At 37.4% G+C, this 17,926-nt stretch overlaps 1 protein-coding gene across 2 annotated transcripts; it reads right to left on the bottom strand.

Annotated features, from left to right (window-relative positions):
• Positions 1-1,016: 1,016 nt before the first annotated feature.
• On the bottom strand, positions 1,017-16,698 carry LOC116259827 (uncharacterized). Of its 2 annotated transcripts, none has more exons than XM_031637767.2 (8): positions 16,467-16,698; positions 15,259-15,350; positions 14,062-14,129; positions 4,818-4,887; positions 4,328-4,464; positions 4,159-4,257; positions 2,848-2,947; positions 1,017-1,668 (listed from the first exon to the last, which is right to left on the bottom strand). In XM_031637767.2, exons 2-8 carry the CDS (start codon positions 15,340-15,342, stop codon positions 1,492-1,494), a joined length of 735 nt encoding a protein of 244 aa, XP_031493627.1. In that variant the 5' UTR covers positions 15,343-15,350; positions 16,467-16,698; the 3' UTR covers positions 1,017-1,491. The 2 variants fall into 2 exon arrangements, with proteins under 2 accessions (XP_031493627.1, XP_031493626.1); XM_031637766.2 differs by lacking the exon at positions 16,467-16,698 and adding an exon at positions 16,114-16,416.
• Positions 16,699-17,926: the final 1,228 nt, after the last annotated feature.

The raw sequence follows: 17,926 nt of genomic DNA, 5'->3' as shown, positions 1-17,926 counted from the left end.
AGGAGAGCGATGGTTGGGGATGGTGGGAATGAAAGAGCTAGAGAGAACTGAACAGTTGCCATGATCCAAATCAATCCAGCATAAATGAAGCCTTGACCAGAACGATTTTGTCATAGATATTGAGAAGATAAGAAACGAGATGAAAGGATGAAGAAAGAGACTAAGACGTGTGTCTTTTTCCATACCAAACAAATGCTTAGTTGGTTCCAGAAATGGAATTGAGCTTCAGTAGACAGATCTTCGTTGGTGCGCAAGGGGATTGGGCAAGAAAGTCTTCCGCGTAGAGCCCCCCATTCCTTCTGTCTAGAGAGGTTGCAGCTAGGGAATTGTCGGACAGCTTCAATTATTTTGAATGTTCATCATGTCAAACAAAGAATGAAAATACTGACCTTTCATCAAAAAAGTCCTTGACCTTTTTTGGTATGAAAAATAACATACAATTTTCATTAGTCTTGACCTTTCAAGAGAATTTATGAACACTAATGGCATACAATTGTCACCGATACTATCATGGCTTCATTTATGCTAGCTGCTTCGGCCCTTCGGGTAACAGCAACCGTTGGCAAGATTAAAACCGTTGGCAAGATTAAATGGCTCGAATGAACTTTTCACTTACACACACCTCAAAATATGTTCCCGTTGGCAAGATTAAATGGCCCGGATGAACTTTTCACTTACACACACCTCAAAATATGTTCTGTACTCGTACCTAATTACAAACACACTAACATGACATTAATTTTTGTGGTATCTTTTAGCCTATATTTTAATTGTGAGGCACACCCGTATCTCTCCTATTTCTATCCGGAATTTGCAGCTTTAATTTCATACAGGTGGTCTTCCTAAATATCAGTTCATTCTAAGAAGTCAACTTACGTACACACAAGGCGCAAACCTCTCCTCCATCAGGCCAAGTTTGCAAGCCCCCACAGCTCAAGCATAATCTGACCAGGAATGCCTGTGAAGCGTATAATTACGAACAAAAAGAGCAAGGATCAGACACTGCAAAGGGAACATATATACATGTATCAAATTTTATTTGGTTGCAGACTAATTATAGTCACATTTAAGACACATGACAAGTGACAGAAGGCTTAATCAGTCCAATACCTACACTCTGCGATGCAGCAAGCCTTCAGCTGTACCCTATGAAATTCTAAAAGATGTACTAGCTATGGAGTTGCATGCCATCACACATGTTCAGGACAGATCTTCAAAGCCATCTTCTGCGGACTGGTGCAAAAGAGCCATGAAAACCTATTTGAGACAAACGTAACACAAGCATCATGGCGATCAGGGGAAAAACTTTTCTTGATGCATTATGGAAACCACAACCATAACAAGCACGCATGAAAAAGATTGACTAGCTGATGGGATTTCATCGGCCATCTTACAATCTTCCTGAAAATCTTCAAATCCACTTGCTGCACGATAATGCAGAAGCCATGATACTGTAGCACATGGAATATGATTATCCAGAAGACCCTTTTTTCAAGTAACACGTATGAGAAGCACAACCATGACAAACACGCAACTCATGACAAAGATCAAGAGCCATGTGAAGCATGTAGTGTTGAAGCTCCGTGAGTAGACTTCCATTGCACGCGTATTGGCATGGCCAGTGCTGGCTAGACTATGCTCCACAGCTTTCTCAGTAGAATCAAGTATCTGAAGGACAAAAAGATGCATTAGGAGCTTGTACTCCGTAAGAAATTTTTTGCATATCCTAATACCTTTGAAGAGCAAGTAAATGGGCTTAGGATATGGATAATTATGCTCTTAGCCTTTTTATTCCAAACCAACTATATACTTTACTCTGGATCCTACAGAAGTAACCAAGAATTATGGCAGGTGAGAAACAATTTATGAAGCCAAATAGAAGCGCAAGTTGTCTTTCTTTGTTTGGAAAAAATGCTCATGAAAAAGAAAACCACAGTTTCAAAATATCCTGATATATATCCAACAGAACAAGTAAATGGGCTCAGGAAATGGATAATTATGTTCTTAGCCTTCTTGTTCCAAACCAACTATATACTTTACTCTGGATCCTACAAAACCAAGAACTATGGCAGGTGAAGAACAATTTATGAAGCCAAATAGAGATGCAAGTTATCCTTCTTTTGTTTGGAAAAATGCTCATGAAAAGAAAAGGCCCAGTTTCAAAAAAAATGCTGATAAGTTGCTTTATTACATGCAAGTTGACTAATAGGTCACAAGGTTGTTGGAACACCATAATACCTCCAATGTGGAGAACTCAATCATCAGGTTGATGACTGCATGCTTGTCATTGGCTTTTCATTCATTCTTTCTTTTCCATGGTCAAGCTAGTTAGTGGATGTCCTGAATGGACTTTAAGCCTATGATCCCTTGGTTAAAAAAATAATAGCATGACCTTAGCTCAAGAAACCATCTTTCCGATCAGTCGTGTGCTTGCTACAAACATTAAATGAATAGACTCCAAAGTCCAACAAGCCATCGGCTACCTGAATTTACATATTGATTACAACTGTTAACATCCAATTTTCCTTGACCACGATAACTACAAGAAACAAGACTGGTGCTGCCAAGAAGGCAAAGTTATAGTGACAACCTTAAATGGTTAGGCATAATTAACAACGAAGGTAGAAGACAGACCAAGCCACATATAACATAGGAGGATTGGCATAGCAAGTAGATGCATGGGCTATGTTGAATATTGTGAAAGAGCTGATAGTTCAATACCAGCTTTCAACCATGAAATGCTTTTGACACCAAATTGGCTGGTTGACACCAAAAAGGTCTAAAAACTCCAGCACCTATCTGATGTTTGCAAAGCAGAAGCAAGAAACTGAACTTAAATTATAATACCTTCTCAGTCTCCTTCACTGATTGACTCATCAACAGGCTGCTCTCCTTTAGCTGCCGTGCTAGGACAACCATTTCATCTGTGAGGTCCTCCTGTAGTTTCCTATTATACCAGCATAGGAAATCAGGGGATTGCTTTGAGAACTCTACATCATTGAAATATATTCCAACACACAGAACAGCAAATAGAAACTATAGCCCCATAACTTCTGACCGGGTGGCTACTAATCCAAGGTGAATACACAGGTGGAATTTTAGACCACATGGCTTATCATGCATACTTGATCATGAAAGAGTATGGCACTCCCTTTACATTATTTGAAATAGTTATTTTTATCAAATCCATTTTTAACATTGGAAGCAAAATAAGGTAATAAGTTCCATTGAAGGATATAGAAATTTACATCATCTCAGAGATATAATTGGATCGATACATCATCTCATGAACACAAATTATGTATCCAAATTTTGAAATCGAAATATTTTTGAGCAGTTGAAAATGTGATCTTCTTTTTCCTTTTATTTTGGTTTAAAAGCTGAGAGACAATCCACCTCTGATTTCTGTAGCCCAAACTGAAAGAATGCACCGGCTAACTATCATTATACAACGCTAAACATTTCCTTCACATGTAATAGACCAATGATTATATCTGTGATGCTGAGCATTTTTTCTAACCTAAGAAAAGTTAGTTTTATTTTTTCAAATAATTATGTAAAAATGCTTAAGCAAATCAATCGTGTATAATAAAGCCCTGCCTCTCATCATCCAAATTGCAGAAGCAACCCTTCAACACTAGCACCCAGGTAAAATGGTAACAACGTCCCATGATGGGAGATCATGCCATTAGCTATTTGTTTCCCAAATTTATATCTGAAACAAGAAAATATGTTATATTTACATGGCCAGGAGTGTGGCAGTCCAAGTCAGTTTTGAAGTGGCATTTAATCACCTGGGCACCCTGTGAACCACCACAGACTAAATGGAAGACTCCCAAAAGATAGATTGCTGAATTTGATTGTGTGAAGTATGCATAAAACTAGCTATATTATGAGTTAAGCTAGCCTTTGCTTTGACAAAATGATTTTCTTTTGGAAAGTTCAAGAGATGAATTTGTGGAGACAAAATCATGTAACATTTTTTCCTTTGTTTGCAGAAAACACAGTGGTTTCCAAATTACAAAACAAGCAGGCAAGGAAACGTTCCAAATTTAAAAGGAAAACTTATGGTTTCTTTTTACCAATTCTCAGTGAAGACATTTGACCATCATTCCCATCACACCAGAAGTAAGAATTGTTTAAGCAAATAAAAATTACCGATGCTTTTCTATGTGCTCCTGAGCATAACTGTCTAGCTTAGCAGAGGAATTGTTGTCTCTCTTGTCAGAAACCTTGGCATCTCCTTCTGAGTTAGACCTGCATTTAAGTCTTATAGAACTCAGAACTCCATAATGTTTCAACATAATTCAGCACCTACCATACTCACAAATATCTCCTTCTAAGAGTTTGTGATGAGGGCTTGTTCATTTGACTTGGCTCTGGTCTTGGCAGTGTTTCTTCAGGTTGGATGTCACCTGAATCTTTCAACCCGTGGACATCAGCCTGAACTAGGTCATTTGGTCTCTGATCAAGGCAAAAAAAGACGTAAGGGCTATGTCAACATTCCAACATCTCGTCAAGTGAATTCCTTTTCAGCTATCTCCCGATACGAAATAAACTGCTGGTAACCATTGTTCTGGACCTCAGGTAAACCATCAAAAATTAAAAGAACGTCCTTGAGAGGAATTTCTTGTTTCCAATTTTTATCTTGATTCTCTCAAGATAATCAAACCCTCTCACTTAAGAAGCAAAATTAAAAGTAAGGCAGAACAAAGTAAGTAGATTGACAATACAACAAGGGCAGGAGCATGTTCCAAGTAAACAACCTAACATTAAGTCAAAATTTTGAGTGTGGACTAGAAGATATATCTAAATACCATGGAAGCTAATGTAGCTGCAAGTGCTTCAATTCTCTCGGAATATTCATTCAAGTTCGCTTTAGAGATACTGCATATCCAAAGCCAGAGAAGATCTTAGAGAAAGATAAAGGAACAGCTGAAAGATTATTATTTATATGTCGATGATAAAAACGTGAATAGAAAAAATGTTGAAAATTTAAGAAACAAGTTGAAACTATGTCATGTGAACATGCAGCGTACCAGTGGATTTGAGTGCATATATGTGTGTGTGTGTACGTGCATGTAAAAAGATTATATAAAAATATACGAACTAACAATCTATAGATGAATTAAAGTTTGAAGTGTATATAACAGGTGAAAGCAGGTGGCCAAGCAGTGTGCGCTACTAATCAGAAGGTTACCACTATGGCCAGATGGTTACTTTTTTATTTTTCCACTAAAAATTGTTGCAACAAGTGCATTTTGTTGCTGAAAACCGTAGCCAAGCAATTGGCTGTCGGCCCGTTGCAAATGCACTTTTTACAATGGTTTTAACATCACAAAGTAAAAAAATAATAATAATAACTGTTCGGCCATAGAGGTAGCTGGTTGATTTTAGTTCATATATATATATATATATAAATATATATCATGACGTTGATTTCTCCGGCCTCTCTCACACACATCTTACTAGCCCAATTTAATTGTTACTTTCAGGTTTCAGCCTAACATTCAATTGATCACCTTAAACGTTCAATGTCACAGATATAACCAAGTCAGCAGTGCCGCATGGTAAACAAGTACTTATGAAATTCTGCAAATTATTTTATCATGCTATTATAATTATTCAAAAGAAAACTCCAACCTGAGTATGCTGCAACTGCTCAAGCTGGAATTTATGAATTCTCAAAGTCATGATACAAAAAAAGAGATACTTGATCTGCTTCTCATCATATGTTTTTATTAAACAAGTAACCAGGGTTAGGCAGAACCCCACTAGATCATGGCAAAACATTGCAGATATTGTTTTCTTGACTTTCTTCAACTTGAAATTCCCAACTTTGTCATCTAAGCTCTTGATGGCTCCTCATATTTAATCACTGCATGTCTATGTAACATGGATGCTGGCATACCTGGGTTGGTATGCCAGTACTGAGAGTCTGAGACACACATACCCTGCCCGAGTGGCCATGTTGTGGATCTGGTCTCGATCGGACCAGATTCAAAACATAAACTGATAGTCGATCATGCTGACTATGCATATGATTAAACATACTTGAAGTTGTGTTTACCGTTACAGAAAACGTGTTTTTTTCGAAAAAACGCGATAAAATTAAATGACCATTTAAAACTTTAAAAAACGTTAAAAATGGAGAAAGCGTTTTTCTTTTCACTTTTTTCATTTTTTTTTAATGCCAAACAGGCTTTTTTTTCATTTTCTATTTTTTATTTGTTGCAAATCTACTTTATCTTGTGATGTTTGTGTTATTAGTTTCTCATTTATTTTATTTTTCCCTCATTTTTAGTTTTTAAAATTTTTAAAAATTTACCATATTTTTCCCGTTTTTTTCAATCTTGCCGTATTATACCCAAGAAAAACCTCGCCATTTAAAACTCCGAGACGTTATTAGTGACTATTCCTTATGGTTAACATAAACGACTATTTTAATTTTTAATGTAAATGTCATAACCATTTGACATATATAAGCATTTATGCGTATTTTAAGTTTTACCGTAAAAGCCCTAAATGTCATAATCATTTCTAATAGCCGAATGCATTTACAATAGGCATATTGATGGTACATACTACATACTCACTTCTGAACCTATTATAAAACCTATCAAAAAACAAAGAAACTAGACTTTTCAAAAGCTATAGAATGTAGCATTAGCATTTTATAACAAGTTCATAGTGAACTCAAAGAGTAAATGCACTAGACTGGTGTTTTCCTTCTGAATGCAGGATCTGTATCCTCAGAACATTGTGTATATGTGTGTGTGAAATCAGCATTGTAACCCCGTACCCACACTTTTTAAATTGTCGTGTCCGAACCCGTCCTACCATACCTACACCTAGACTCATGTGATTTAGCTTCATATGTTCTTAGCTTCAACAGGAAAGGGATAATCAAATCACAAAAAGTGTTGTTAAAAGAAACTACAAATGACATTGATTGTAAATGGTGGAAGCGAGCTGTCTCATGTATCATATGCATAAGCTTCTTCACTATTTATTTGAAACGCAATAGTGAGGAAGCTACAAAAGGATGGAACTTACGTTTTGGTCTTTTCACGATTATCTCATTGCACTACATCTTTGTAAAGTTAATTGCTTTAGTTTGTCATGCTGGTAAAAAACAATCAAGAAAAAACAAAATGACATTGCATTAAAATTGTTAAAAACTCTAGTTCATAATAATGCAAAACAACCCAATGGCCAACACTAGGTCACTGCATTACTTGCTTTTCAACCGAAAAAAAAAATGATGTTCTTAAAAGTTGAAACCCTTTTCAGCAAAATACCAACGAGCAAAATGCTGAACAAAATGTTATGAGTTTAAACTCCATCAAGAATAAAGTTATTAAAGATTTAATACGAAAGGTTAGAAACTCAATCCACTTCTCATCATATTTTTTATTAGACAGGCAACCCAGGGTCCGGCAGAACCCCACTAGATCATGACAAAAGCATTGCAGACATTGATCTGTTGACCTCCTTCAACTTGGAAGTCCCAATCTTGTGAACTAAGCTTTTGTTGGCTCCTCATATTTTACCACTGCATAAGTTCACAGGTTCAGCAGGTAGGGAGAGTCATGAAAATGCTGTTAAAGGTAACTACTATTACATAGGCGTCCTCTTAGTGGAAGACAGTAGTTTCTGTTAGCGTATGGGGATCGGGTCTGTTCAGACCCGATCCATTCTCCTTATATCCACACGCCTAAAGTTACTAGGCGGTGGCTCTCTTGTAATTTTTTATCTTTTTATGTACAAATCTGTTGTACCCTATTAGGGTTATTCTTTAATTAAAGATTAAGGAACGCAGGGCTGAGTTAAGCCGGCTGCTCCCTTTCCTCCATCGTCTTCTTTCATCCTCTCTTCTCAACATATCTGTTTTGCATACGGAGAGACAAGTACTTTGTGAAGATTCTTACATGGTATCAGAGCCAGGTTGCATCGTCCTCCGGTGAGTGATTTCAGTTTGATGTGATTAGCCCTAATCTGCCCTAAATTCTTTCTTTTCTGGCGTGATCATCCCTCTTTTCAGTTTCTGCCCTAAATCTTGCGTGATTTGCCCTAATCGTTGTGCCCTAATCTTCTCATCGTTTTGCCCTAATTTTTGTCGTTGCCCTAAATCAATTATGGATCAGCCGACCCCCTCTCTTCTATCTTCCAGCTTTCTCTCCCAACTTATTTCACAAAAGCTGAATCATAGTAACTATTTGACTTGGAAACGTCAAATAGTCCCTTTTATCAAAAGTCATAGACTCTACGGGCATATCGATGGGACCACTCCAGCACCTCCTATGTATATTGACCGTGAAGTGAAGAAAACCGTAGTGGGAGATCAAGCTGCTGGGGCTGCGGCTATGAGTGAAATCAGATTTGAATATGAAACCATTACTGAAAATAATCCTGAGTATGAAGCTTGGCTGGCTCACGACCAGTCTCTTGTTGCCTATATTACTTCTACTTTGTCAGAGGAAGTATTAGGAGGTATTGATGATGATTTAACAGCCCTAGAGTTGTGGTCTACCCTTGCCACCACGTATTCTCAAGTATCCGAAGCACGTTTTCTGCAGTTAAAAAGGCAATTTCAGGACATCAAGCGTGGGACGCGTACTGTTTTGGAATATTTGAATGAAATTAAAAGTGTAAGTGATCAACTTGCTGCCATTGGACATCCCGTCAGCGACAAGGACAAAGTGCAACAAGCCTTGAGTGGATTGGGAACAGATTTTGATATTTTTTGCACAGCCTTGGAAGTCCTACCTATTCTTCCATCTTTCGAAGATCTCAAGGCTAAGTTATTTCAACACGAAGCTAGTCGTGTTCAGCGACAGAATTTGATTCCTTCCAACAGTCACAATGTACTGATCACAGGGACACATGCATTGCAAGGGAATCGCACTCGTACTTGGATTCCTCAGGCAGGAATGGGAAGAGGGATTCTCCCAACACCACAGGGCATGAATACTACATCTGCCACATCTAGAAGGGTTCCGACTTGTTTCTATTGCAACAAGAGGGGGCATGTAAAGTCAGAATGTTGGCACAACCCGCAGAACAAAAATAATCAGATTAGACGTGAGAACAAGGCAGCAGCAGGGTCAGCTTCATCATCATCTGGATCTAATGTTTCAGCAGACGTACAACAACTCCTCATGACAGCCCTGTCTAAGCTTCATTTGAAACAAAACGAGCAAGGAGAATGGTATGTGGACTCTGGAGCAGCAGCCCATGTTACTGGTGACGCAGGTAATCTCTCTAGTGCTCTCCCTTATTTAGATAAAGGCTCAGTTGTCACGGGAGATGGTTCCCATCACACAATATCACACATTGGAAATGTACAAATTTCTATGGGCTCTTCTTCGATTCCATTAAAAAATGTTCTTGTTGTTCCAAGTGTCAAGAAAAATATTATTTCAGTGTCCAAGCTTATTGATGATACTCAATCCTCTGTTGAATTCACACCCTCTTCTGTTTATGTCAAGGATGCTCGAACCAAGAAGACATTCGCTGAGGGCACTCGCAAAGGAGATATGTATGTCCTTGAAGGAGCTCCACAGATGTCAAAATCTCACCCTTCCGATTCATGTTTTCCAAGTCATAGTGAAGTCAATGTCACAGAGTATAATAAACCATCCATTTGGCATGGTCGGTTAGCTCATTGTAGTCAATCTTTTGTTCGAAGTGTTGTTGCAGACGGGCTCTTAGATAAGTCCAGTCTGAGTTCTGTCAGTGAGTCCAGCATGTGCTCGAGTTGTCATATCTGTAAGAGCCATGCCCTTCCTTTTCAATTAATAAATAAAAGAGCTCCAAAGGTTTTTGACACCATATATTCTGATGTTTGGGGGCCTGCTCCAGTTCCTTCTTCTTCTGGGAGTAGATACTATGTCATTTTTGTTGACTCATATTCCCGATATACTTGGATCCATTTCATGAAACAGAAATCAGAAGTTTTTCGCCTATTCACTCAATTTCATGCCTTACTTCAAAATAAATATTCCAGTAATATTGTGCATTTTCAATGTGATGGTGGTGGTGAATTTATTTCTAATGAATTTACTGAGTACTTACTAGATAATGGGATCACTAGACAAATTTCATGTCCGCATACACCTCAGCAAAACGGAATTGCTGAAAGGAAACATAGGCATATTGTTGAAAGTGCACTTAGCATGATGCATGAAACAGACTTACCTATGACATTGTGGACCGAGGCTTTCCATACGGCTGTACATGTTATAAATCGATTGCCATTGGCTTTGCTTGATGGAAAATCACCATTTTTTCTTTTACACCAAGAGCAGCCACGTTATGAGGAGTTGCGTGTTTTTGGATGTGTGTGCTATGTGCATGTTGATGTTTCCTTGCGAAACAAATTTCAAGATCGTGCTGTTTTATGTAGATTTATAGGGTATGCTGAAAATTACAAGGGTTATAGGTGTTACAATCCTAAAACTGGGCGTGTACATATTTCACGGCATGTTGTATTTGATGAGAACAGGTTACAGGATCCCAAGGCTACTTCTGTGACACTCAAGGACAAAAATGAAGTTTATGATACTTGGCTTCATGCTGAAATCTTAAGACAAGGGGCAGCAATGTTGACTGAGCACAATGAGCAAGTTGTTAATGAGCCCGAGACATCTGTAAGTAGTTCCTTGAGCAGCACTACTTCCTTGGACAGCATGCCTTCATCTTCTCAGCCCAGTGAGCCACCTATGCATAATCGGTTCTCAGGCCTGGTGTATTCTAGGCGATCAGTTCCTACTGCAGTTCCACGCCAATCACAACGCGTGCGACATCCTATTGATAGATGGGTGAGCTATAACAGTTTTTCTTTGGATTTTCAGCTGTTTATGACAGAAGTCAGCAAAAAGGTGGAACCAACATCTTATCACAATGCGAGTAAGGAAAAATGTTGGGTTGAAGCTATGAATGAGGAAATGGCAGCCTTGCATGAATGTCAGACTTGGCAGATTGTCCCTCGTCCAGTTGATAAGAATGTTGTGGGATCCAAATGGGTTTATAAACTGAAATATAAACCAGATGGTAGCATTGATCGGTATAAAGCACGACTTGTGGCGCGCGGTTTCACTCAGCAATATGGGGAAGATTATGATGAAACATTCAGTCCAGTCATCAAGATGGGAACAATCCGTGTCATTATTTCTCTTGCAGTCTCGTATGGATGGCCTCTCTATCAGTTAGATGTCAAAAATGCTTTTCTTCATGGAATTCTTAAGGAAGAGGTATACATGGAGCAACCTCCCGGCTACACTACTCATGATTCTCAAAAATGGGTTTGCAAATTACACAAGTCTCTATATGGGTTGAAGCAAGCTTCTAGGTCATGGTTTGATCGTTTTTCTCATCACATACAACAAATTGGTTTTCTCCGAAGCTCTCTCGATCACTCTTTGTTTATCTATCGCACTGGAGAAGCTACCACCTGGTTACTTATCTATGTTGATGATATTGTTATAACTGGGAATTCTTCTTCACATATATCTTATGTTAAAGGTATGTTGAAGCAAGAGTTCAAGATGAAGGATCTGGGAGAATTACGATATTTTTTGGGTGTCGAACTTGACAGGACAAATGATAGTTTGACTCTTACACAGCACAAGTATACCCTTGATGTTTTGGATAGGGCAGGTATGACTAATTGCAAACCCATCACTACCCCTAGTGTTCTGAATACTAAATTGACTGCCTCTGATGGAACTGCTGCATATTCCAATCCCACATTCTATCGCAGCATTGTTGGTATGTTACAATACCTTACCTTTACTCGCCCAGACATAGTATATGCTGTAAATCAGATTTCTCAGTTCATGCATGCACCCACTGAAGGACATATGGATGCTGCTAAGCGGATCCTACGGTATCTCAAAGCTACTCTTGGAGATGGACTAGTCTACACCAAATGTTCCAATGTTTCTCTTGGACATAGCATATATACATATACTGATGCCGACTGGGCAGGCGATCCCGATGACCGACGATCAGTTTCAGGTTTCTGTCTCTTTCTTGATTCTAATCTCATTTGTTGGAGCAGTAAGAAGCAGCGTGCTGTTGCACGATCTAGCACTGAGGCAGAATATAGAGCAATGGCTGCAGGGACGGCTGAAGCGTCATGGTTACGTCATTTACTTGGAGAGCTCAATCTTCCTATTGTTCGGTCATCATTACTATGTGACAATCAAAGTGCGATAAAAATTGCTTTCAATCCCATTTTGCATAATCGCACCAAACATATAGAGATTGATCAACATTTCATTCGACAGAAGGTTGAAGAAGCCGAGATCTTGCCTACTTATATATCTACCAATGAACAGATAGCTGATCTTTTTACCAAAGGTCTCACAGGGCAGCATTTTTGGGATTTGAAGAACAAGTTGTGCATGATCAAATCTCATGCACAACTTGAGGGGAGCTGTTAGCGTATGGGGATCGGGTCTGTTCAGACCCGATCCATTCTCCTTATATCCACACGCCTAAAGTTACTAGGCGGTGGCTCTCTTGTAATTTTTTATCTTTTTATGTACAAATCTGTTGTACCCTATTAGGGTTATTCTTTAATTAAAGATTAAGGAACGCAGGGCTGAGTTAAGCCGGCTGCTCCCTTTCCTCCATCGTCTTCTTTCATCCTCTCTTCTCAACATATCTGTTTTGCATACGGAGAGACAAGTACTTTGTGAAGATTCTTACAGTTTCATGTCCTTTGCATAAACTTGTTCATTATGTTATTTGAAATGCCAAAGGGGAAATCTACAATAGAACAGAACGTATGTTTTGGTCTTTCCACAAGTATCTTGTTGCACTCTCAAGTTTTCAATCATATCAATTCAGTTATCTTAGACATCAAAATGGTAGGCAAACTCAAGAAAAATCAAATAAGATTGCTCTAAATCATTGGTCTTTCTAGTTCATATTGCAGGAACAATCTAATTGAAATCACTAGATCACTGCATTAATATTTGTTTGGACCCAAAACAAATGATGTTCTTGAAAGCTTAAACCCTATCAATACCAACAAGCGAAATAGTGCCAACAAAAATTTTTAAGGTGAAACTCCAACAAGATTGCCATTTATCATCACACGACAACCACAAGCAAACTTATTCAAATCATACATTTATGGTATTCAAGAAAAACATGCATAACATTCATCAGCTACATTCCCATAGGTAGCATGAAGAAAAATGGGGAAAAAAAAACTGACTAGAAACCTTCATACACACACCTTTTGCCTATCCTCATATAAAGATGCATGTCATATTGCACAAGAATGTCATTACCATCACAACCAGCAACGTGGCCAACTTTCTAAAAACACCATGACATAAGCCAGCTAATATTGTTGACAAAATACCAAAATAGTATTACATCTAGCCAAGAACTAAAATATGATGTTATTATCCAGAGATACATCCTCAAATCCTTCCTGATGTCTTCATAGATCTCCCTTTCATGTCCTTAAATATGGATTTTTTTTTCCATTCTGTTTCTTTAATACTTTATGGAATTTTCTAGTTGCTCTTAATATATTTGGAAAAAATACTATAAAACTATCATCTCATAACTTGGTTCATTCATAGATTGTTTCAAGTTTTAAAGCTTCCAAGATCTTTGTTAGAAAAGTCATGCTTTGAAAAGCTACCAAGGAAAACCTCACCAAAACTTTGTATAATTATACTATGATTGTAACTTTTTAGTGAAGAAAAGCTTCTGCATGCTAATATGCTTTAAAATTTGGTTGTAGACTGGAATGTTTCACCAAATGTCAATAACAAATGTTTAGTGAAAAGACACAAAAAGAGGAAAATCAATGACTTTAACCATTTTAGTATTGCATTCAAGTAAATAATGCCATCAAAAAAGGTTCCAAAATCCAAAATAAGAAATTTTAGAAAAAATTCAGCACCTTTAAATGCAATCATGACCACAGTAGGTTTTACAAACCAATTTTATTTTTTCTAAAAATGGAAATCATGCTAAGCAATACCATCAACCAATAGTAAATGCAACTGAGAAAGTGAACATCAAACAAACCTTGGTAAGCCATCTGATGCACTATCTTTCTTCAACTGTTCTAATAGTTCCCTTGAGGTAGCAACATACTGCAAGAACAAATGAAAAAATGCACAAGAAAGAAAGTTACAAACATATGCATTGGCAATCATCCATGAAGAGACCAAGTAATCTGTATCAGATAAAGATACTGCCAATGCTGAAAAATCAGAAGCATCTTATGTAAATAAAAGCATTAGACCTCAGCATTGCACCATGAAGTAAACCCTGACTTTTAATATCCCAAAGATTCCAAACAAATCATTTATGTAAACTAAAAAGCTAGGTTTTTGTATGTTGGAGACAACCAGAGGCACAGATATTTTTTAAGACCCTTGCAGCCATGCAACCAAAAACAAGTGCAAACATTCCCACCTTGTTGCCTTAAGAATTGCCCGCTTTAGGATAAAAAGGGCTAAGGCCTAAGAACTAACATGGGAAATGAGACACCTAATATGTTCACCAAGCGAATATGAGTCCCTTACAAGTGCCCCATCCGTATGCTACTTTTGACTATTGACAGCAGCAGTTTAGCCCAAAAAAATTGCAATAACTAAAGGAAATAGAAGTTTCAGTAAGGAAAGTAATGATAAGAAATAGAAAGCATATCGAGGGAAACAATGATTAGATACAAATGCTGTCACCCTATGTCGCATGAGAACAGAGTAACAGTTAATGGGCTCTCTCTCTGTCCCTCTATTCATATATGTGTGTGTGTGTGTAGCAGTCACCATTTAACTTGCAGTAAATGTTCACCATCATTGAGATCAGAATGCTTTACCCAATCAACTTATGGTTTTTAATAGTGAACCTTAACTGAAACAAACCAAGCCTCAACAAACAATGAAGCATCATCCTGATTGTTGTAAACTTTACTTCTCTCATTGAAACAAGCAATTGTTGCCCACAGGGATATATGGTTGAAAATGAAGCAATAGGAGCATTTTTATCAAGTGTCCAATATAACCTTTTAAAAAGACATAGAATGGGTATCAGAATGGAGTATCCCAGTGATCGAGATTATTTGAATTTCATCAAGTTAGCTAGATAAAGAGATTGACATCATAACAGTATTTAAAGTTCAACAAAATATGAGCAAAAAACAAATCACAACGATGAACACATGAAAAAGACTAATCAAGATCAGATGGGGGAACGAGCCTACAAGAAAAAACTTACATGCACAAGTTTTGATGGATTCTGCTGCTTAGGAGCAAAACGAAGCAACCTCCTCAGATTTATTTCTGTTTTATTTAGTCCCATTGTTAAACCTGAAAGTCGTGAACATGTGATCATAAGAACCACGGGATTATGAGTTTTCCTCTCATTAAGTTAAATATATCACAGGCATAAATTCACAAAGACTAACAATATTTTTTAGCTAAGACTGATTTGAGTCATTTGACAACACCACCTTGTACACGAATATTACATAAGTTGTTACATGTTTCTAGAGCATAATAAAATAAAGTTTCTCAACTTATTAGCCGTATTTGGCTTTCTTAATTTACAAGATAACCAAAACCAACAAAAATGCAAAATGCATAACCATATGATAAGAAGAAAAGTAAATGGATAAAATCCCAATTATTGTTTAGTGAATGAGGTGGGATTTCTGTCTTATTGTTTCCCTTATCATGTTTCCCACGTACACGGTACATCTCTCTCTCTCTGTTCGTCAGCCATGGCTGTCGATGCACACAGATAGAGGCTAACGCCGCAGCCTTGTTTCACAATCGGCAGTCCATGGCCAACAAACGGAGGGGCTGTGATGGCATATAAGAGATATTTGAAAAAATAAAATTAAAAAAAAAAAAAAACTGCTGGTGGAACCTACTGCACTTTCAATGGCAGCTTCCTTCATGCAGCGTCTGATTGCACTTCCTGTTTTAGAGGGAAAAGATTTATAGAGAAAGTTCACCCAGCAAACGGTCAAAGAGGGGAAATTTCACCTAGTCCGAAAATCAAGGCATGTTTGATAAACCAGAAAAAAGAATGAGTTAAGAGGTATTTGGGTGTTTGATGAGTGAGTACCTTGTAAACTCGATGCTAGAGCACTAAGAAAAATCCCCATCACATCCGGCGAAAAACTCATAATCAATCGAAAATCCAGCAGTTACTGCCGGTTGCAGAAACGGCGAAAACCGGTGAAAACTTGATTTTTCCGTCGATGAAATCTGGTTTTTATGTTTGTGATGAATTACTCACAAAATGCTAAACCAGGCTTCCCACTATGTAATCCATGCTTCAAAACAGAAAAAACGATTGAAAGATTTCTGAAAACCGTTTGGCCTCTGCACTTCCAGGGCCCGTTCATCACAGGGACCTCTCACCAGCGAGAGAAGAGAGAGGGAGAGGGAGGAAAGGAGAGAGAGGGAGATCCTTACCTCTCACCGGCGGGTGGAAGATTGGAATAGCTCGAACGCCAATGCGAGGTTGGTAAGTGGCTGCTGCCGGTGAGGCGAGATCGATGGGTTACCGGTGTGGGTCTCACTGTTTACGACAGTAAGTTTGGCGACTTGGGTTCGATGCGTCGCAAAAAATGTACCATTTCCCTTCCCCTACCGTTTCCCCGCGAGACGAGTGGAGATGTCCACGCGGAAGAAACCGGGAGTTTGGGGGAAAGAGAAAGGATCACAATTTTTTTTTGTGTTAATAGTATAAATTTTTTAAATTGTACTGAGTTTTCGTATGCGTATATATATACATGTTTATATATATAAACGAAATTAAAATCAGCTAGCCAACTGGTTCCATGACCTAATGTTGTTTTCTCATTAGTCGGCCATTTTCAATACAAGTATATATATATATATACTATCAGATGCTGTGCAGTTGTTGAATGGCTAAAAACTTAAAAATGTGCTCTTAAAAGGATAATAAATGATTGGTAAAGCCATCATAAACAGCTTTAGTATCATACATTGTCGCTAATACTAGTGTAATAAGTATTTTTTTGTGGATAAATTTTTAAATTTTAATCAACCAAAAACATTGACAAGATTGAAGTGTCATGTACATAAACATGGTTATACCATAAACTATTGCTATTCTTCATGTGGCTTGGTATTTTTAGCAACGGTCCTAAATATTGTGTCACCCATTAACTTTTAGCAGCCAGCTAATTTCAACCTCTCCTTCTTTCTCTCAAATCAGTCGGCCACCTTTGTATAGCTAGTTGGTTATTTTTTATTTTGTGGCGCTAAAAACTAATGCAAAAAATATATTCCATCGTACCGAAAACCGTGGCCAAGCAATTAACCATTACAAATGCACTTTTTTGCGGAAATTTTTAGCAATACAAAAATAATAATAATAACTATAGGTAGCTAGTTAATTTTAATAGATATATAGGTCCATTGACATTAAGAAATTGAAAATTTATTTGAGAACTTGTTCTTTAGTTGAACCATATGCTCTTAGAAGTAATATTCTGTACATTAAAACAAGCTGACTTGAGATTATCAAGAAGTTTTTGGCTAAAATGGAGTGTTTCATTTACTAATTATAGAGTAATTATTAATTAATTTTGCATTTTATACATTTTTTTAATCTCTTATATTGTTCAAAAAGGTGAAAAATATGGTAGCCATCAAGAGTTGTTGTTGTTATTACTATTATTGTTATTATTATTATTTATATAAATTACTTACAATTTTGTGATGTAAAATATGGTAAACTATAACGTTTTGCAAAAATGCAAAAAAAGAAAAAGAAAAATGATACTGGTATAAATGGTACTGGTATTTTGTATCATAAAGCTTCTTTTAAAAAATCGTCAATAAGGAAGCTAATATTGTCTATGACTCTCCTTTCTTCTGGTACTGGTATAAATGGTACTGTGTTT

Source organism: Nymphaea colorata, chromosome 9 (assembly GCF_008831285.2).
Source record: "Nymphaea colorata isolate Beijing-Zhang1983 chromosome 9, ASM883128v2, whole genome shotgun sequence".
Classification (NCBI taxonomy): domain Eukaryota; kingdom Viridiplantae; phylum Streptophyta; class Magnoliopsida; order Nymphaeales; family Nymphaeaceae; genus Nymphaea; species Nymphaea colorata.
The sequence above is the reverse complement of the archived record's forward strand: the minus strand, read 5'-3'. Positions and strand labels throughout refer to the sequence as shown.

Coding starts and splice junctions, on each gene's coding strand:
- LOC116259827 (XM_031637766.2), bottom strand. CDS start 16,174: ATGAGTTTTTCGCCGGATGTGATGGGGATTTTTCTTAGTGCTCTAGCA. Junction 15,351..16,113: donor TCTAGCATCGAGTTTACAAG/GTACTCACTCAT, acceptor CACGACTTTCAG/GTTTAACAATGGGACTAAAT. Junction 14,130..15,258: donor ATCCATCAAAACTTGTGCAT/GTAAGTTTTTTC, acceptor TTGTTCTTGCAG/TATGTTGCTACCTCAAGGGA.